At 46.1% G+C, this 21,875-nt stretch overlaps 1 protein-coding gene across 2 annotated transcripts in view; it reads left to right on the forward strand.

The window, feature by feature from the left end:
- Positions 1–21,875, forward strand: part of GCC2 (GRIP and coiled-coil domain containing 2) — a 418,679-nt gene that overhangs the window by 245,193 nt on the left and 151,611 nt on the right. For both annotated transcript variants that reach the window (XM_069204470.1, XM_069204471.1), the window contains exons 12-14: positions 4,323–4,427; positions 8,830–8,992; positions 9,544–9,644. In XM_069204470.1, the coding sequence (XP_069060571.1) occupies positions 4,323–4,427; positions 8,830–8,992; positions 9,544–9,644 (369 nt within the window). The remainder of the gene's footprint in view (positions 1–4,322; positions 4,428–8,829; positions 8,993–9,543; positions 9,645–21,875) is intronic.

The following is a 21,875-nucleotide window of genomic DNA, read 5'->3' on the forward strand; positions in this document are numbered from 1 at the left end:
GTGGGCCTCATGGCCTCCTGCAGCCCATCTGTGGAGGTCACTGTTTCCAGTCTTTCCCTACATTGATGATCGGCTGTTGAAGGCAGTCTCGCCACATGCAATCGTATTCCGCCTCCAAACTATGGCAAACCTTCTGCACTCGCTAGGGTACACGATCAATGTACCAAAGTCACACCTGACTCCTCAGTCGCTCCCTTTCATCTGAGCTGTTCTAGACACAGTGCAGTTTCGGGCCTATCATCCCAAACGGCGAGTCCAGGAGTTTCAGGCCATGATACAGATGTTTCAGCCTCTATCCTGGATTTTGATAAGAATTACCTTGAAGTTGTTGAGCCTCGTGGCCTCCTCCATCCTTACTTGTAACCCACGCCCATTGGCATAGCCGGGCTATGCAGTGGGATTTGAAGTCGCAGTGGGTTCAGCATCAGGGGACTCTCTCCAACATGGTCATGATCTCTGCAATAGATCTGCAGTGGTGGCTGACGAACTGTGATTGGGTCTGGAGTAAAGCCCCACTCCCAACCAGAGCTGACTATAAAGGCAAATGCATCACTTCTGGAATGGTGCAACCATCTGGGAGAGGTGAAGTTTAGAGGTCTCTGATCCCCAGCGGAGTCTGGCCTCCACATCAACCTATTGTATATTCATCCGAATTAAAGCCTTTCTTTCTTTGATCAAAGAATGGCTAGTGGACAACACCACCACACCACACCACCACACCTGGACAACACCACCACAATGTGGTACTGCATTAAAGAGGGTGAGATGGTGTTGTGGACCCTTTGTCAAGGGGCTTTGTGTCTCTGGACTTGGCTGGAATACCCAGGGATTTCCATGGTGTCTCAACAGTTGGTAGGATCTCTGAAGCCAGGACAGACAAACTCAGCTGAATGTGCCCAGCAGATTGCGAATGGAGTGTCCACCTGGAAGTGGTGGAAGGCGTCTTTCAGCAGTGAGAAAAGCATTGGTTAGATCTGTTTGCCACTGCCAAGAAGGTGCAGTGTCAACACTATGGCATGCTGTAGTTTCCAAGGTGACTTAGATGCATTTCATCGCAAGTGGAGGATTGGCCTCCTGTATGCCTTCCTACATATACCACTCTGGCCCACAGTTCTCAAGAAGATCAGGAACGACCAGCCCCAACTTATTCTTGCGACTCAGGATTGGGCATGGAGACTCTGGCATCTCGAGCTGTTGAGCATGGCTATCGGTTCCCCTATCAGCCTGCCTCTTCGAGAGGATCTTCTGTCGCAGCAACAGGGATGTTTCTGCACCCAAACCTTGTGCACCTTTCACCTTCATGGGTGAAGTTTGAGTGGCAACAGTTGACAGCTTTTAGCCTTCCGACCCGAAGTCCCTCCCCCCAGGCATTCACTATGCACCAGTGGGATCAAAATCTTGTTCTAACCTCCTTAAATGTGTGCACTATTTGAGCCTCTGCACAGGTGCCTGCTTTGACTTTTCCACATAATCACTGCATTTGTAGTGGCCAATAGTTGGCATGGACGTCAGAGAATTTCTGGAGCTCTTTGTACACCCTCCCTACACACCATCTATCCGGATAAGCTGGTACTCCAGACAAGTGCCTCCTTCCTTCCGAAGGTTGTGACTTCTTTCTATGTAGGGCCAGAACATCACCCTGCCTACACCTTTTTACTCCGTTTCACCCCTTCAGAGTGGAGGAGAGACTTCTTTGTCTGGACCCAAAAAGTGCATTGTCATTCTATCTTGAATACAGAAAAGAGTTCCGGGTGGATGACCAACTCTTCATGGGGTATAAGGGAGCCAAGAAAGGGAAGGCTGTGCAGGAGTGAACCATGTGAAGATGGATGGTGCTCTGCATCAAGATTTGATACGCATTGGCCAAGGAGCAACCCCTTGAAGGTTTTGCGTGCTCATTCCACACAGAGCTAAGGCTACAACCATTGCGTTAGCCCGTGGAGTCTATGTCTGTAAGTGGGAATCTTTGCACATGTTTTCCAAACGCTACTGGCTAGACAGTCAGGTCTTTTTTGATGGGTACTTCACCTGTCCAGTCCTACAGGACTTTTTGGTTTAAATTGTCTTTGCAGACCCACCGCTGATTGCAGGGTAAGAGCACCAGTAGTCAGTTACTGTGGCTGTGCGCACCTTGTGTTAAAAGTTGTGAAAGTAGCTGACATCAGCGCGTTGTGGTGGCACCTACATAGGTACTGCACATGTCATTTCCAGCACGGCTGATGCAGAGCCAAACAACGCCACCCACTAGTGTGAAGGGGTACTGTTCAAAAACTTCTGGACTCAGTCTGACACCTGGGGAACATTCTGAGGTAATGTGTCTGCAGCTAGATAGTCTCTCTTCCAGACTTTACCAAAGGTACGTAACTTATTCTTTACACCTAAAAATAATTGCAAATTTTTAATGAGCCATGTCCAGTCCTCTCACTGTTTTCCTTTTTTTTTTTTTTTTTATATATTTGTATGTAAAAGAAGTTTTTTCTAAACCTAATAAATAATGCAAGACTGTGCCTTTAGCACGTCGCGACTCAACCATCTTTTCTGTTTCTCAAAGTTAATACACTATGATCATTGACATATTATTCATTTTGCGCATCTCCAATAGCAAGGAATTTAGGTCACATTTGATTTCACATCACTGATCAAGCATCTGTCCTAGAAGGAGCAGGGACTAGAATGAAAATTGTTGCTCCAAAAACATATTGGGTTGAATTCTCAAAAGCTTGAAAAAAAAATGGGCCTTAAGGACTATGTTAATTACGTGTGTTTTCGGTACAAAACCAAGAAATAAAGGTAAATAAAAAATGTATGAAGTGGTCAAAGTTTATGTAAAGGATTATATATAGATAAAATAAACAATAGAACAAGAAATCATGGCACACTTATTGGCTGATAGGAAACGAATAGGAAGAGATGACAGTCTAGAATCGAAGCACATGGTTAGCGAAATTATGTATCGGTAATTGTTATAACAACAAGGTAATCTGTTTTAAATAGAACATGGCTCAGAATCTCAGCTACATTTTCTTCATACAGTGACCATTAGACGTGCAGTGGTGAAACTTTGGCTTATTGGTCCCAAACAGTGACCTTATACACAGATCCTTTCGGTAACAACATTTCATCTGCAGCCATCCCACGATGTTCAGCTTCCAATGACTCATTGGAACTGCATCTATGCCCTTTTATGTCTCCAGACTGCTTCCACATTTGCAGACTGAAGTTCAGTTCATAGTAAGCATGTCTGATACATAATAAACAACTTAGATGTTCTGTGGATTCAGCTACAACATATAAATATGCAAGCTCTAGAATAAAATTGTTTCTCTGTTGAACATGTGGACGTACAGGTTTAAACAGACAATTTATTGTTTATTTGTGGCCACGTTATAGCTTTAATTAGCTTCATGTATACTGGTGAATTGAATAATCTGAATCAAATCCTCTCTTTTCGAAAGTGGAAACAGGTTTAAGGCGTCTACTGTATGATCTTTTTACATTGTGTTGCCTTGTCTCTTTTTACGCAATTGGACAAACAATAAGGTAGTGCATTTTACAAAAGGTTTCTAAACTCTGTATACTTGTGTATTACAACTGATATATATTTCAGGGATTTATATGTGATAGATAGTACACAGAACAGATAAATTGCCATCATATTTTTGTTGTAAGGAAGGCATGCTTAAGAAGGTGGTTTGAAGACACATGTTTTATCTTTCCTGGATGTCTACACTTTCCTCTGTGTAAGGACCTCAAAGAGGGGATTGGAAAGCCTCAAAATGACAATCTTGGCAGAGGTGCTTACTCCATACAAAATGGCCGCTGCATCGAGGAGTGGTATACCCCAAAGTGGTGAATTCTGTTACAGACAAATGCCAAAAGTGAAGTGGACAGAGGTTGGGGGTGGGGAGGGGTGCGGAGCTTCCAGCAGATGGGCTGGGATGCTCTGGCAAATTAGGTGAAACATTCAGCTGGAGGCAGCCGGTTAATGTCGGCGATATCATTTAGTGTTAAGTAGACCTTTACTCCGATTGATTTCTGTACCTATGTAGGCTATGAAACAAGAGGTTCCAATGCGTAAGTGCAAGGATAGCCAAGTGAAAATGTAAACATAAATCATTCTTCGCTGTACCAATTATAGTGAATGATTTTGAAGACGACAGGCAGTATTCAGTTGGGGGGAGCAGGGGTTATTTTTCTTTTCTAAATCACTGTATTATGTATTTCTATTGACTTTATGAATAAGTAAATTTAAATTTTGATCAATCTTATATTTGCCTGAAAATAACTACTCCCACAAAATATTTTATCTCTTTACATTCAAGGATCATGTTGCTGCCCTAAAACAGATTGAAGATATACAGACACAGCTTCAAAAGGAAAAGAAACAGGCTCAGATGACTGTGCACGAACTAGAGCTTCTCAGGAAGGTAAAGTACAAAGCTTCTTTCTATCAAACTTGTGAAATCAATTTATGTACCTTAGAGAAATATTGTATTACAAGTTTATCAATAATGCACAGTTGTGTTTGATCAATATTTGCATGTTTTATACACTGCTGCAAGTAAAACAAAAAGAAATGAGAAACGACTTTGAATAACTTGAATATTATCGCACATAGAAAAAGTTGTAAAACCATACACTTAAATGTACATTACATGCCCAGGTTCTTCTGCATCTGTTAGGGAGAGGATTGATCCCAGTATAAGTCCACACACACACTGCTATTGGATTATGAAATTCTGATAAGAAACATTGCTGTATAACTTTATTGATTCATAGTAAAATGCCAGAGAAATATTGTGATTGGAAGGCATGTCTTGCTAAACAATTCTCATTTGAGAGTTGTTTGCCTGTAAGTTTTGCCAGACCACCTAAGCAAAGGTTGAACCACTCTCGATCCATTGTAGACAATCTGATGCAAAATACCCTCAAACTGTTCTGTCGGAAGTGTTTCTTAGTGCAGTAATCCTAGATGGCAGTTTTCATCGCCACATTGACTAAGGGCAAATAACGGTAGTACTGGACTCCGAGTCAATAGGTGGAAGAACTACATAGAGAATTTCTTCTGCATACAGGTGAAATATGTAGGAAAGTACCCTCTTTTTGCCTACTATCAGTGTGCTTATACTGTTTTCACTGGGATCCTGTTAACCAGGACCGCAGTAATTGTGTTTGCTCCCGCTAAGTTTGTTTGCCGATGACTTTTGTGCACTTCTCAATTGGCATACTGATGCCCTCTTCCAAGTCTGTAGTATATGGTACTTAGCTACCCAGGGCATTGGGGCATCAGGGGTCCTCCATTGGCTGCAGCATTTATTGTGCCACTCATGGGAGCCCATGCAAAATGTATCTGCAGGTCTGCCATTGCAGCCTGCGTGAAAAGGTTCATGCACTTTTTCACCACAGATCACTGCACCCGGTCACTGTAAGCTACCTCTGTGGTAGGCCCTCCTAGCACAGAGGGCAGGGTGCAGGTCCCTGTGTGTGAGGGCACCCCTTAATGAGCAGAGGTGCCCCTGCGAGCTCCAGTTCCATTGTATTGGACTTCGTAAGTGCGAGGAAGCCATTTTATCCATATACTGGACACACTACCTGTGTCTAGCCACATAATGGTAATTTCAAGCTTGGGCATGTTTGGTATCAAACATGTTGGAATCATACCCCAATACTATTGCCAGTATTGGTTGTATGATTCAATGCAATCTGGGAGCTCCTTAGTGGACCCCCCAGTATTGCTCCTACCAGTCTTCTTGGGTTTTCCAAGCAGCCTGTGCTGCATCCACCCCTCAGACAGGTTTCTGCCCTGCTGCTGCTTAACCAGCTCAGGCAGGAAGGCAGAACAAAGGATTTCCTGTGTGAGAGGGAGGCAACACCCTCTCTCTTGGAAATAGGTGTTACAAGGCTTGGGAGAGGTAGCCTCCCCAAGCCACCAGTTTGCTTTGAAGGGCACATTTGCTCCCCTCCTTGCATAAACTGGTTTGCACCAGTCCAGGGACCCCTATTCCCTGCTCTGGCATGAAACTGGACCAAGAAAAGGGGAGTGACCACTCCCCTGTTCAGCACCACTCCAGGGGTGGTTCCCAGAGCTCCTCTGGGTCGATTGTACCATTTTGAAAGCAAGGTGTTCAGAGGCCCCTGGGAGCATCTGAGTGGCAAGGTCAGGCGGATGACGACAGAGACCCTCCTGATAGGAGGTCACCGTGCAAGGTGATTAAACTCCCTTTTAGGGCTATTTAGGGACTCCCTTGCGGGTGGGTCCCCAGATTCAATGTGCAGGACTCCACAAGGACTCCTTTGCATCATTTACATCTACTTCTGGCCACTGGAACTGCAACTGGGCTCTTCAGGAACCGACAAGACTGCAACTCCTGAGACAACCTCGCCTTGCAACATTGTTTCTCTGGCTCCTTCCAGCAGCTGCAACATTTCCCCAGCTGTGCATCCTCTGGGGTCACGAGACTTAACCCTGCGCCAAGAAGGAATCTCCCTTGGAGTGAAGGAGTCACTCCCCTGCTTCTGCAGGCACCTATAGCAATGACGTTTGGCTGCATTGCTCTGCTCTCCTGTAGAACCACATGGATACTGCATCACAGGTGGTGGTCTGGAGTGGTACCCTTGGTCCTCTCTACAAGCTGTTCAACTTGGGAGACGGTGAGCCCTTGCCTGTCCTTGCAGGACAGTACCCATGTCCATCGTGACTCTTGCAGCTATCAAGGCATGTTGTGTTGTCTCCAGCTCCACCGGATCTTCATCCACAGAAGGGTGGGTAGTGGCTCCTGCCCCGCCTGGGGACACCATCGTGGACTGGACTCTGTCACTTTCTTTTGCAGGTCCTCTTCTTCCAGAATCCACCTTCGGTTTCTTCTAGTCCGGTCCTGATCTTGCACAAGCCTTTTCCTAAGTCTTCTTGTTAGTCCTTGGGAAGACCAGGTACTTACCTCTGCTCTCCTGGTCGCTGGGAGTCACCTAGGTACTCTCCTCATGGGGTCTCTAGTTCTTCCAGGTTCCCTCTAACGAACTCCATATCCTTGGGTGGGCACTTCAATTCGCATTCCACTATTTTAGTATATGGTTTGGCCCTCTCCTAGGGCCCTTACTATTTTCTACAATTCTTGCCAATGCATGTTGTTTCTATGCTAATTCCTGCTTGCTATTGTAGGTTTACTCATTATATATATATATATATATATATATAGTGTGTGTACTTACCTCCAGTTGGGGGGCTGCCTATAAGTATTCTAGTGTAGTGTTGCTGCAAGAAAGTACCTTTATTTTTGTAACACTGCGTGGTTCCTTTCATGTGTGATAAGTTGCTGTGTAACTATTGTGGTATTGCATAAGCTTTGCATGTCTCCTGGATAAGACTTGGCTGCTCATCCGGAGCTACCTATAGAGAGCCCGGGCTTCCTAGACACTGCCTAAATCCACTAATAGGGGTTGGCTGGACCTGATATAAGGTACCAACACCATAGGTGGCCACCACACACAAGGCCAGCTTCCTACAAAATCAAAAGCCAAAAGAAGTGATAATGGCTCTGAAGGGGTTTTATGTGGAAGATTTTAAAAGCGGTCTTGCATTAAAGGACAAACTTGAAAGATAAGAGAAAACAAGTTTAGACTGCTGCCTGATAAGGGAAGGTGAGACTATGGTATGCAGCACTGTGGAATAGTTGGACGTATCAGAGCTGCAGAGGAAAGTTTAATATATATGAGAGTATGATTTCCAGTGAAAAGGATTTGTAATTTTCAGGTGGAAAAATATTTAATTTGTTGTAGTGAGTTAAAGGGTGAGTAAATTGTAATTCCTATGAATCCCTGTGGAATTGAAGTTAAGAGGCAAAGGGCCAGATGTATCAACAGATTTTGCACTCGCAAACATCAAAATCGGCCGTTTGCGAGTGCAAAATTGAGGTCTGCAATGCATTAAATGCATTTGCAGACCAAAAACCGAAAATCGCAAATTTTGCGATTTTCTGCGTTGCGACCTGGATTTTGCGAATCGTAATTTGCGATTCGCAAAATCCAGGTCGCAAAGCAATTCTGCAAAAATTTGCAAATTGCGATTTTTCGCAGAATGGTATTTTGCAAGTGCAAAATACCATGACCTGGAACCAGGTGGTAACCTGGTGCAAAATTAAAAAATGCAGTAAAACTGCATTTTTAAATTTGATATGTAAAGCACACATGCCATTTTGGCATGTGTGTACTTTACATGTGAAAAAAAAAATGGGGCGCAGGAGAGGGGGCCTTAGGCCCCCAGCACCCTGGCCCTTTGCTTTTCCCATATTGCGATTTCTGTTTCAGAAATCGCTATTTGCGAAATGCAAAAAATGTGCAACTCCCAACTTCCCAACAGGCCCATAGCTGCGAATGGGGCCAGTATCGCAATTTGCGATTCGGTAATTGCATTTGCGATTTTTAAGAAATCGCAATTACCGACTCGCAAATGTGATACATGGCCCTTTGCGAGTCGGTAATTGCGATTTCTTAAAAATTGCAATTACCGAATCGCAATGGGCCAGATTCATTCATCTGGCCCAAAGTACTAGTTGGAGGGAAACTTTTAGGATTCATGAGCCACGGTATTTTAATGGTTTACTTGAAACATTTAAAGACCAGTGAATTGTAGAGTGCTTAGATGAGGTGAGGTTGGCCGCTGAAGGAAAGGGCCCAAGGTTTGATAGAAGCACACTCCTAACTATAGTGCAAATAAGGAAAGTGACTTGGTGAGACTGCTGTGCGTAAAAATGGGCAATGACTTGCATGAGAAATCTGTGGCTTACATTATTACAAAGATATTGTCAAAACAAATTACTATCTTTATTGTAGGACGCACAAAAGAGCACACTGATGGATATGGAGATGGCAGATTATGATCGTTTAGTCAAAGAACTTAACCAAAAGATTTCTGACAAAAACAGTAGACTGGAGGATCTGGAGCAAGAAATGAGACTTCAGAAGCAGAGAGAAGAAACCTTAAATGAAGAAATAGGTAAGGGAACCTGAATTTGCTATCTTGACAAAGGTTTACCTAAATACTACAGGAGATTGAGTGCTTGTCCTGTTTGTACAATATTACGTTTAAAAAAAGTTCAATTTTGAATTCTATTGGTCATTTTTGAAACTTACTGTTTCAAAATTAACATAGCAGTAGTGTTACATTTTAAACTAGGTAAAGAAGTAACAGAAATGCCAGCAGATTGTAAGGGGTAGTGAAAAAGTTATACATATTGAGTGTGATGTAGTTATTTGAAAGAGTAATTCAGCGCACACACACTTCCCAAGATGCCTGATCATGTTATTTTGCCCTTCAGTTTGCTGCAATAAACTGTATTCTGCATCTTTTGTCCTTGGTCTTTTGTTTCTGATATTAACATCAAAAAGTATTCTGTCTTCTGTTATGGTGTACTTACTGGTATGCTGTTTAATGGAATGTCTTTTTAGCTCCCAGTTCCTCTGATTTTTTATTTGTTTTGCTGTTGATCACATAAAGTGTTGTTGTTCTGTGGTCCCAATAATTATTCTGTTTATTCAACATATTAGCTTCACTTCAGGCATCCGTGGAACAGTACGAGGAGAGAAGCACCAAAATGAAACAGCTGTTGCTTAAAACCAAAAAGGAACTGTCTGATTCTAAGCAAGCAGTAAGTATAACTCAACCTATCCAGGCCTATTTGAACGCATTGTGTAACCTGTGTCTTTAATGAAGATCTCCATAACAAGATCTCCTGCCCACTTGCATTGGTTCAGTACTCTGATGAATTTTGGAAATTCTGTTTAAATCAAGAATTACATAAATACAGGCTCTGTGGTAAATACAATCTTTTTTTTAGAATTTCATTGTCATTAGGATTAGTCATCTGACAGGTTATGTCTACAAACAAGTAAATAGTCCTCCAGCCTCCCCCAGTGCATCCTCATGCCATCATATGTAGCCTGTCTTTTGAATCTGTGGTCTTTTTCTTTTTGTCATTTCAAATCAAATTTTTGTTTATTTTATAACTATTTTATTAGACACATTATGGGAGCAAAGCATTTTAAACTTTGCAGTTATATTAGCCCTGGTGTAAACATTGCCTAAATATTATAGGTTTTGTTGCATCTTGTTTATCTCCAGTGACTTTTGTTTGAATACTAAATCCATGCAGTCTCCCCATAGTTAGTTAGGCTGTGAAGGGGACTGCAGTGAAAAATCTCGATTCAGATTAAAAGAGAGTTCTGCAGTGCGCCACTTTCAGGAGAACAGAGAATTTGCAATTGCAAATCACCTTAATATCAGGATGTTTACTTTATGGCCAAGCCAACTTTCTTTCTTATCATTTGCATACTTAAGTGTTTTCTCTCAACTTAGCACAATGTTGTAAAGCAGGCATGTTTGCTGAATGTCAGTGGATCCTTTCGCTCTGTGGCATCCAGAACCTAGATTCTTACAGTCTCCATCAGCAGGTAGGCAGGCAGACCATCTGTAGCAAGCATAGTACTAGACTGCGTCTGCTAGAAAATCAGAAAATTGACTCTGACGCTCCTTACAAGACATCTGACTGGATCTTACAGTGTTAGCTACTGGCACAAGGTGTCTGTGTGCGGCACAAGCTGTGAATCTGCTAAGTACTCACTGGAAATGACCTGTGTCTATGAAGGCGTTACTGGAGCAGGAAACATAGGTTCCTTTTTTATTGCTGCACAGAAGCACACGATCTGTAATTACATATTTTCACCAGGGTATTTGTTTTCTCATTTTTGTGATTCCCCCCCCCCCCATTATTTTTAGAGGATTTTGTCACCCCTCCAGCCCGTCCCACCGCCCTCTCAAATCCTCTAGATTAAATCCCAGTTGTACTGTCGCTTACTGATGTTGGTTACAGACTCTCACACCAACTACCTTTGATGCATAGAGACAGACTACAAACGTGAACAATCTGTTGCCTCTGTAGTACCTGAAAGGCCTTTTCCACATGTGTGATTGAATTGAAATCAAAATCAAGTTGCCTTCTTGGAGCTGACCCCTACAAAGGAAGAGATCACCTCATCACAAGAAGTACAAAAGCACCACTCCTCCTTATCCCTCTACTATGAACTTGGAGGAGAATTTTAAAGTTGGTATTGTTTTTGTGAACATGCAACCTACTTTTTTCTTTCCCTTGCTATGAGCATCCTCCAATTCGAGCTTTCCAATAGTCATGTTTACCTTCTTTAATAGTCAGCGGCCAGATAGAAATGCCAGGATTCTCTAGCATACTACAACTTCTGGAGCACCTGCTGTCCCTGGTATGTGCCAGTTCCTCTGGCCATGGGACATATGTACCCGTTTCTGCCTCTTCCATCTGTTCCACCACTGATAAATTGGGAAGCAATCTAACTCTGTTTCAGCTCCTGCAGATTTGGAATCTCCACCAAACGCTCAGCTGAGAGTCCGTTGAAGGCAGTGGCTCCAAATTCAGATGTGCACCTACCTATATGGCCCTCATGATTTAACATGGCAGAGACACAGAGGATGGCAGGCAATCTCTTTCAAAAGGTATTGCCGGACTTAAAAACAAAAAAAAATACATTCCCAGTAACATTTTACAGCTTCAGTGTCTTTTTTGCTTTACATATGCTGATGCCTTGGGCTTTTCAGAGACTTTGACAAATAAATATAAGTGACAAGAAGAGATGACAAAGAGGCAGAAACGTCTTCCTATTGACCATTCAGATACAGCTCTCCTCTTGGATCTGCATGGTACAGTTGGGGGGTACATAAATTTATGCATGCTAGATAATGGTGCTGCCTGTCTGCGGATCCTTTCAGATTTGCTGGCAAATTTCAACACAGTTGATCACAGCTAACTGTTAAAGATTTTAGAGCTTTGCATGTTCTTTGAGGGTTTGTGAACTAGAACACTGCACGTGCTTTGAGAGTGTTGTCGTGAACTGCTTCCAATCCTTAACAAATCAATAACACTCAGGCTTAGAAGACACTCATTGTAAGCTACCACTGTGACTTGTGAAGTTGCACAAGGTTTGTATTTAGCTCTGACATGCTTTAATCTCTACATAGAGCCACTAAATGTTTGGATCTATTAGTCCATAATGCCCATCCACCAGTTTTCTGAATAAAGCAGTTTTATACCTGAAAATCTGTTCTATCCAAGATGTTAGCACCATGAAATTGAGATCAGACAATCTGCTCTTTTTTAAATCTTTTTATTTTATTTTATTTTATTTATTGTTTTTTTTACAAGTAACAAAATGAGCTACAAAGGTAACCGGGCCAGCAGGTAGCACAACAGGTACCTGTAAGAACAAACCGCAATAGAAAATAATGCAAATTTAGCAATATGCAATCAATTGAACTGTGTAGCTATAGGAAAAGGAGGTGGGAAGAAGGTAGAGAAGAGGGAGCAGAATTGGTGGGAGGTGAGGCAAGGGGAAGGACATTGTAGGGAAAGAGGAAGATAAGGAGAAAGCGCTCTTTTTAACACGAAAATATCAAGTAGGCAGGTGTTAAAGCATCAGCAGCAAATAATTTCCAGTATTGTGTCAAGTGGTATGACTGCTGTAGGAAGTTGGCTCTGTATATACTATACCTGTAAGGAAATGCCACTGTTGACATGGTTACCCCCCCCCCCCACACACACACAGACACATTTTGCCTGATATTAATGGCAACTTTGATTGAAAGTGTGCTGGGATCCTGCTAACCAGGCCCCACCACCAGTGCTTTTTCCAAAATCTGTACCTTTGTGTTCACAATTGGCACACCCATGGCACAAAGTTAAGTCCCTGTGTTCTTCTAAGTGCCCTCTGTCTCCATAGGATTCCATTGGGTGCCTGACACCTGGCTGGTCCTGTGTTGCTGGTGGGGCACCCTTGGTGTCTTCCTAAACTTTGCCCTAATCCCCAAAGACTGGGATCATAATTCGAGTACTTCTCTGCAAATTGTGTTGTTACATTTCCTCATCGCCAGGTGTTGCAGTTCTTGCAGGGGGGAGGTGCGAAGCATGTTCACCCAGGACAGGCTTTGTTTCTGGCCACAAAGGCTCTCACTCAGAAACTTGTCTGAAAGTGTCAGGCTGGCACAGACCGGTCAGTCCTGCACTAGCAGTTTGGTTAACATATAGGGGGCATTTCTGTAAATCCAATACTGGCATCAGTGTGAGTTTAGGGAACAGAGAAGTTTGATACCAAATTTCCCAGTCTTCAGTGAAGCCATCACGGAGCTCTGGAGTTCATAATGACAAACTCCCAGCCCATGAACTCAATATGGCCACACTGCACTTACAATGTCTGTAAAGAAATGGCTCCCTGTTGCAGTTACCCCCCACGTTTTGCCTGATACTGATGCTGACTTGATTAAGAAGTGTGCTGGGACCCTGCTAACCAGGCCCCAGCACCAGTGTTCTTTCACCTAAAATGTACCGTTGTCTCCACAATTGGCACTACCCTGGCACCCAGGTAAGTCCCTTGTAACTGGTACCCCTGTTACCAAGGGCCCTGATGCCAGGGAAGGTCTCTAAGGGCTGCAGCATGTCTTATGCCACCCTAGGGACCCCTCAGTCAGCACAGACACACTGCTTGCCAGCTTGTGTGTGCTAGTGGGGAGAAAATGACTAAGTCGACATGGCACGCCCCTCAGGGTGCCATGCCAACCTCCCACTGCCTGTGGCATAGGTAAGTCACCCCTCTAGTAGGCCTTACAGCCCTAAGGCAGGGTGCACCATACCACAGGTGAGGGCATGGGTGCATGAGCACTATGCCCCTACAGTGTCTAAGCAAAACCTTAGACATTGTAAGTGCAGGGTAGCCATAAGAGTATATAGCCTGGGAGTCTGTCAAAAACGAACTCCACAGCTCCATAATGGCTACACTGAATACTGGGAAGTTTAGTATCAAACTTCTCAGAATAATAAACCCACACTGATGCCAGTGTTGGATTTATTAAAAAATGCACACAGAGGGCATCTTAGAGATGCCCCCTGTATTTTACCCAATTGTTCAGTGCAGGACTGACTGGTCTGAGCCAGCCTTCTGCTGAGAGACGAGTTTCTGACCCCATGTGGTGAGAGCCTTTGTGCTCTCTGAGGACAGAAACAAAAGCCTGCTCTGGGTGGAGGTGCTTAACACCTCCCCCCTGCAGGAACTGTAACACCTAGCAGTGAGCCTCAAAGGCTCAGGCTTCGTGTTACAATGCCCCAGGGCACTCCAGCTAGTGGAGATGCCCGCCCCTGGACACAGCCCCCACTTTTGGCGTCAAGTCCAGGAGGAGATAATGAGAAAAATAAGGAGGAGTCACTGGCCAGTCAGGACAGCCCCTAAGGTGTCCTGAGCTGAAGTGACTCTGACTTTTAGAAATCCTCCATCTTGATTTTGGAGGATTCCCCAATAGGAATAGGGATGTGCCCCCCTTCCCTCAGGGAGGAGGCACAAAGAGGGTGTAGCCACCTTCAAGGACAGTAGCCATTAGCTACTGCCCTCCCAGACCTAAACACACCCCTAAATTCTGTATTTAGGGGCTCCTCAGAACCTAGGAAAGCAGATTCCTGCAACCTAAGAAGAAGAGGACTGCTAAGCTGAAAAACCCTGCAGAGAAGACAGAGACACCAACTGCTTTGGCCCCAGCTCTACCGGCCTGTCTCCCCACTTCTAAAGACACTGCTCCAGCTACGCTTTCCCCAGGGACCAGCGATCTCCGAATCCTCAGAGGATTGCCCTGCTCTAGAAGGACCAAGAACTCCCGAGGACAGCGGCTCTGTTCACCCAAGACTGCAACTTTGTTTCAAAGGAGCATCTTTAAAACAACTTGCGTTTCCCGCCAGAAGCGTGAGACTTGCTACTCTGCACCCGACGCCCCCGGCTCGACTTGTGGAGAAACAACACTTCAGGGAGGACTGCCCGGCGACTGCGAGACCGTGAGTAGCCAGAGTTGCCCCCTCTGAGCCCCCACAGCGACGCCTGCAGAGGGAATCCCGAGGCTCCCCCTGACCGCGACTGCCTGCTTCCCAGATCCCGACGCCTGGTAAAGACTCTGCACCCGCAGCCCCCAGGACCTGAAAGATCAGAACTCCAGTGCAGGAGTGACCCCCAGGAGGCCCTCTCCCTTGCCCAGGTGGTGGCTACCCCGAGGAGCCCTCCCCCTTGCCTGCCTGCATCGCTGAAGAGACCCCTTGATCTCCCATTGAAACCTATTGAAAACCCCACGCGTGTTTGCACACTGCACCCGGCCGCCCCCGTGCTGCTGAGGGTGTAATTTCTGTGCTGACTTGTGTCCCCCCCGGTGCCCTACAAAACCCCCCTGGTCTGCCCTCCGAAGACGCGGGTACTTACCTGCTGGCAGACTGGAACCGGGGCACCCCCTTCTCCATTGAAGCCTATGCGTTTTGGGCACCACTTTGACCTCTGCACCTGACCGGCCCTGAGCTGCTGGTGTGGTAACTTTGGGGTTGCTGTGAACCCCCAACGGTGGTCTACCTTGGACCCAAACTTGAACCCCGTAGGTGGTTTTACTTACCTGCAAAAACTAACTAACTCTTACTCCCCCCAGGAACTGTTGAAAATTGCACTGTCTAGTTTTAAAATAGCTATATGTGATTTATTTGACAACTGTGTATGCTATTTTGATTATTCAAAGTTCCTAAAGTACCTACCTGCAATACCTTTCATTTGAAGTATTACATGTAAAATATGAACCTGTTGTTCTTAAAATAAACTAAGAAAATATATTTTTCTATACAAAAACCTGTTGGCCTGGAATTATCTCTGAGTGTGTGTTCCTCATTTATTGCCTGTGTGTGTACAACAAATGCTTAACACTACTCCTTTGATAAGCCTACTGCTCGACCACACTACCACAAAATAGAGCATTAGAATTCTCTTTTTGCCACTATCTTACCTCTAAGGGGAACCCTTGGACTCTGTGCATACTATTCCTTACTTTGAAATATTGCATACAGAGCCAACTTCCTACAATGTCCAAGAATTGACGTAGACACTGTAGGGGCATATTGCTCATGCATATATGCATCTACATCCTCACCTGTGGTATAGTACACCCTGCCTTAGGGCTGAAGGCCTGCTAGAGGGGTGGCTTAGCTCTGCCACAGGCAGTGGTTTGTGGGCAAGGCACCCAGAGAGGGATGCCAGATTGACTTTACCTTTTTCTCCCCACCAACACACACAATGTGCAATGGCAGTGTGCATGTGTTTGGTGAGTTGTCCCTTAGGGTGGCACAGTACATGCTGCAGCCCTTAGAGGCCCTCCCTGGCCACAGGACCCTTGGTACCGCTGCAAGGGACCTATCTGTGTGCCGGGGTACGCCAGTTGTGGAAGCAATGGTACAGTTTAGGGGAAGAACACAGGTGCTGGGGCCTGGTTAGCAGGTTCCCAGCACACACTCAGTCAAGATGCATCAGATGTCAGGCAAAAAGTGAGTGTGTGGGGGGGGTAACAATGCCAAAATGGACATTTTCCTGCAACTGCGTTTCCATTCAATTGTTCTGGAGGGTGTAAGAGATGGCGAGCTAGCCACCAACACAGCTAAATATGATATCAGTGGTGCCCAGATATCCAGAGGGTGAGAACTCACAGCACAAGGTCTCAATAAGCTTGCAGTTGTTCTTGGCAGTTTGCTGCATTGTGCAGCCAGTCTGATTGGAGCAGAAGATGACGACGTCCCCAGCATATAGCCACTCGTCTCTTGGCAAGAAAGAGGAGCATTGCCACCAGTCTGCACCAATCGTCTGGCACATTCTTAACATATCCCAGTAAAGCAATCATCGGGGTGCATTCAGTGGCATAGCCCAACATAGTTGCAGTAGCTTCAAAGACCTCTCCCCAGTATGCCTGTATGACTGGGCAGAGCCCGGCAAGGTGGAAAAACATCTGTGTGTGGTGTTGTACAGTATGCCTCCTCGCGCCAGTCCAACGTGCATAGCCTGTCGGGGAAGCAGTACCTGCCTATTGATGAATTTAAAATGGAGCAAGCCGAGGCTGTAGTTAGGAGAGAATGTGCGTGATTGTGTGCAGCAGTACACAATCCATTGTCCATTGGACATCTGAGATCGGGATCACCAAGGCAGCAGCAGCTCATTACATCTGCAAACATGGGTTACACACTGGCGTCGTCACTTGTTTTGTAGCGTATAGTTTTGTGATTAGGTGACGTGAAGCTGACTTGGTTAATACCATCTCAAGGACTTGGAGCGTCCCGGAAGGGCCTATCCTGCGCACACAGGGAAGCCCTCAGCAGTGAGGTTCTTTAAGAGGGAGGCCATAGCGCCTTGAAGGGCTTCCTTCAGTACAATGAAAGTGGCATCTGGATATACTGCCCCCATAGTGGCCAGTGGTAAGTTCCGAAAACTTGTACAGGTGTCAGTGTCTGCAGTGATGTGCAAGGAGGAATTGCTCAGCAGGAAGACTGATGGGACGAACAGGTGTTCAACTTGAGCTCTGCACCGAAGTTAATTCCATGCCCACATCGCGCAAGCAACAGTGTCAAGCCGAGCTCTTGGTCGGCGGCATGGGGGTGGCAGGTATAAAGCCGTATTCGGGGGACACAGGTGCACCTGGTCGTACTCCTGGGCTGTATGAGGCTGAAATTGTATGAGTTGTATCCAGAAGTGCGCAAACTGTGCCTACGCGCCAATTTAATAGAGCTCCATATCTCTATAGAGCATGAAGGGGAGTGTGAGTAGTTCCCATTTGGCTCTGGGGGGCTTACCAGCCCAAGCTAGTGAGATAAGGCATGATCGCAGTTTTTGGCAAAGAGTGAGTGGCAAGGGGAGGGGTAGATTCACAGATATTAGAATTTAGGGACTACTGCCATCTTTACTATAACTAGCTGGCCTGTTCGGGATGGCGGTAGCCTACGCCAGTTCCCCAGATGGTCCTCCAGCCAGGTGAGTGCCTGTTCATAATTAGCCCCCCACAGGTCAACATGGTCCCTACTTAACCGGATACCAAGGTATCCAACCTGTCCCCTGGCCCAGCAAAGGGGAAATTCTGAAGGATATTCAACTGTCAGATCCGTGAGGGGGATAGATGATGGACTCAACCCAATTAATCATGATATCTGAAAGGTCCTCAAATGGTATGAATTCACAAATCAATGCGTCCAAATTATCTTGATGGCTATTGACATAGAGTGTGACATTGTTGGCATACATAGAGACCAATATGGCCCTAGGCGTAAAGGCCAACCCTTCATGAGTATGATGCTGCTGCAATCACGCATTAAGGGGCTCCATGGCAACTGCAAATAAAATAGGAGAGGGAACATCCCTGACAAGTGCCTCCATTACTGGGAAAGGGGACTGATATACACCGTTAGTGTGCAGTCGGGCCATGGGTTGTTGATAATAGGAGGCTAATTAAGTGGTTGAACTTAGGACTAATTACAAGACAGGTAAGCAGGGCGAATAAGTATGGCCATTTGAGCGAGTCAAATGCCGTGGTGGTCCCCAGGAAGACAGCAACAGTATTGCAGAGAGCCGGTGACACGGTTCACAGCACAGGGGTCTTTATTGCGTTTAGAAGACTGGCGATCAGTGCTTTGTGCAGGGAGGGGGAAAGAATTCCTATCTCACACACCTCTGCATAGATTTCCAGCAAGTTGGAGGCTAGCTGCGGTGCAAACTCCTTGTAGAAAGAGGCTGTGAGGCCATCCAACACAGGAGCTTTGTGTCCAGGAAGCTGTTTAATAACCTGAATTAATGTCTTCTGTGGTGAACGATTAATCAAGAAAGTGCCTATGGGGACGCCAGCGGGCAGGCAAGCAAGATGGCTGAACTACTGTGAGGCTCCTGCATCCCGTGATTATTAACCGACAGAATCCTTCTTAGGGGCCAACAAACGGCCCCAGATCTCCCGTCTGAGCAGTCTAGCTTAAGTTAAGGCTCGCTGGCTGCTGTGGTCTTTCCAAGAGAGGTGCAGTTTGGCTCCATTTGATGGCGGGGCTTATCCATGAGGCTGGTGAAAAAATGCCCTCTAAGATGGCGGTGGTGCCGGCTGCGGACTGATTGTCCTGGCTCACGACAAGCGAGAGTCGGACCATCTGACACATCGGGATTGTTCTGCTGATTGGAGGCCCCCTGCTTGCCTACCAGCCCGAGTATCAGCGCAGAGTCGGCGACCTGTCCCTGGAGGTGCGGGCCAAGGCCTGGGAGGAGTTGTCTGGGGTGCAGCCTGCGGGTACCTGGGAGAAGTTGAGACCTTGACAAGGACTGCTGGCCTTGTGCCGTGGCGGCCGAGCGTGCATTGCTGCGACGCCTGAGGAGGATGGCTATGGTGTGGATGGAGCCAAGTCTGCTTGGGGCCTCGCCGGGTCCCGCAGCTTCGGCTGAGACCTGAGAGAGATCACCGTGGGTGGCTGGGACCCCGCGGGCGCTACCAGGGACGCAGCACTGCTGCTGCCCTACTAGACATCCCTGAGATTACCTTCTACATACCTACCAGTTGTAACACCGCAGCCCATCCTGTGTGGTAAGGCCTGACTGCCCTCCTTACCGGTGCCTTGGAATTTATTGACTACTGCTGCTTTAGTGCCACGCTGTTGCGGTGGTTTGACTATACCAGATAATTTTATTGCCTGCAGCCAGGTGGGGCGCGGCAATTGATGTACGGGACCTGGGGTGCCTGGACCTTGCGCTCGGCAGCCCCGTGGGCCTCTGGTACCTCGTTTTGTCTGGATTTGGGGGGGCACACACGGCAATTGTTGAAGATGGCTCCGGGTTTCCTGCATGGCTGCAAATCCAACCCCCCCCATCCCCAACCCGATAGCCACCTTGCCCCACCTGGTTCACACCTTGGTGGCATTGGCTTGTCACGGCCGCTGTCTTGTCAGCTGCCACAGGGTAAAACCGGTGAAAAGCAGACAAACCTTCCATTTGAGGGCAGAAAATCAGCAACAGAATGACCCAGGGGCCTCAGGAACAACAGAGCATGGATGAGGCATAGGACACCGATGACATGAAAGCCCTATTGCTGGCCATGAAAAACAGTCTGGCATCCATTGATGGCAAGGTGGATAACTTGTCTGCCAGGCTAGATTTGCTCCTCAATAAACTAGAAAAACAGGCCGGGTGATTGACTGCAGTTGAGCAAAGGATCTCCGCAGTGGAAGATACTGTGCACACAAAAAATGAACAGCTGCTGCAGATGGAAAAAGTCCTGGAGCTTATAGCGGCCAAAAATTAAGATCTAGAAGCCACATCTAGGAAGAACAACATACAGATTATAGGCGTTCCAGAACCCAACCGCTGTTAATCTTGGAGCGAGCGCACAGATCCTTAACTGCTAGGCCGCCGCCAGGCGCACATCCCCGCATGATAATCACTCGTATATTGAACTATAGTGACAGGGATGCGGCCGTGCGAAAGGCTTGAGAGCAGAGGACACTGAACTTTGAAGATCATGAAATATCAATCTACCCAGATTTTACCATGGCAATGCAGGAAGCCCGTAAGAAGTTTGCTACCATAATGCAGAAGCTGCAACAAGCAGATATTTTTATGATTAGCCTAACTGCTCGACCATGCTACCACAAATAGAGCATTAGTATTATCTATTATTGCCTCTGTCAAGCCTCTTGGGGAACTCCTGGACTCTGTGCACACTACCTCTAACTTTGAGATAGTATATACAGAGCCAGCTTCCTACAACGGCGCTGACAGATTATCAGGAGATGGCTGAGGTCGTATACCGAGGCAAATAAGCGCAGGCGCAGTCTTATGGTGAGGGGGAGCAGCGGGGTCATTCACTGGCTACCAAATTAGTGCATCATGCCCAGGAAACACCTTCCTAGCGATACAAGATGTTACTGGCCTACTCGTTGTGGACACCCCTGAAATTCTCAAGATGTTTGTGGCATATTACGCGCACCTCTATTAATCGGCCAGAGAATTCACACTAGATATTGACAATTATCTAGACGACGTTGCCCTCTGCTGGCTGAGTGACACGCAGTGCACTTTCCTTGCAGCAGACATTGAGCATGATGACATACGGTAGGCCATTATACAGCTACAGTTGGGGATGGCCCCCATCCCGAAGGGCCTACAGGCTGCTTTTTGTAAAACATATGCAGATACTTTAATACCCCTGTTGAAGGAAGTTTACATTGAGGCCAAATATGATGGTCTCTGCCACCCTCAATGTGGGAAGCCCTGATTATCACACTGCTAAAACTGAGAAAAAAAAATTGCTTCCGGCTGTGACTCCTACAGACCATTATCTCTAATAAATAGTGACGTAAAAATATTGGCTAAAATTTAGGCTTATCGGCTAAGACTTCTAATGACTTTTCTGACAAGACTGGACAATCAGGATTTGTCACTGGCAGAGCCACCTCACACAATCTGCACACTTTTTTCGCATTACTGCAAAGTACTGATCCTGACCTCTCAGCAGCAGCTGTTTTCTTCGATGCCACAAAGGTGTTTGACTTGCTAGAGTGGGACTACCTGATGGTTATTTTGCAGGGCATGGGCATTCCTTCTGAGATCATGGCCTAGATTGCGCTTCTTTATGCAAGTCCTTCGGCGCGAGTACAGATTAATGGCACGTGGCCTGCGCCATTTCCTATTAGTCGGGGGACAAGGCAGGGAGCCCTCTGCCACCCATGTTGTTCGTGCTTGCGACTGAGCCTCTGGCTGCCCAGTTGCGCCAGGTCCATAGCGAGTATGCGATCCGGGAACCCAGCAGACACATCCTCATTTCCTTATATGCTGATGATGTTATAATCTGATGTTACACTCTACTTCAGCCACCCTGCGGAGAGCCTCAATGCAGTGCTGCAGGAATTTATCACATTTGGTCGCCTAGCTGGGATTCAAATTAATTGTGGCAAATCACAAATCTTTCTCCTGATGGTAAAAACGTGGAACTGTCAACCTGATTG

This window comes from Pleurodeles waltl, chromosome 8 (assembly GCF_031143425.1).
Source record: "Pleurodeles waltl isolate 20211129_DDA chromosome 8, aPleWal1.hap1.20221129, whole genome shotgun sequence".
NCBI classification, from domain to species: domain Eukaryota; kingdom Metazoa; phylum Chordata; class Amphibia; order Caudata; family Salamandridae; genus Pleurodeles; species Pleurodeles waltl.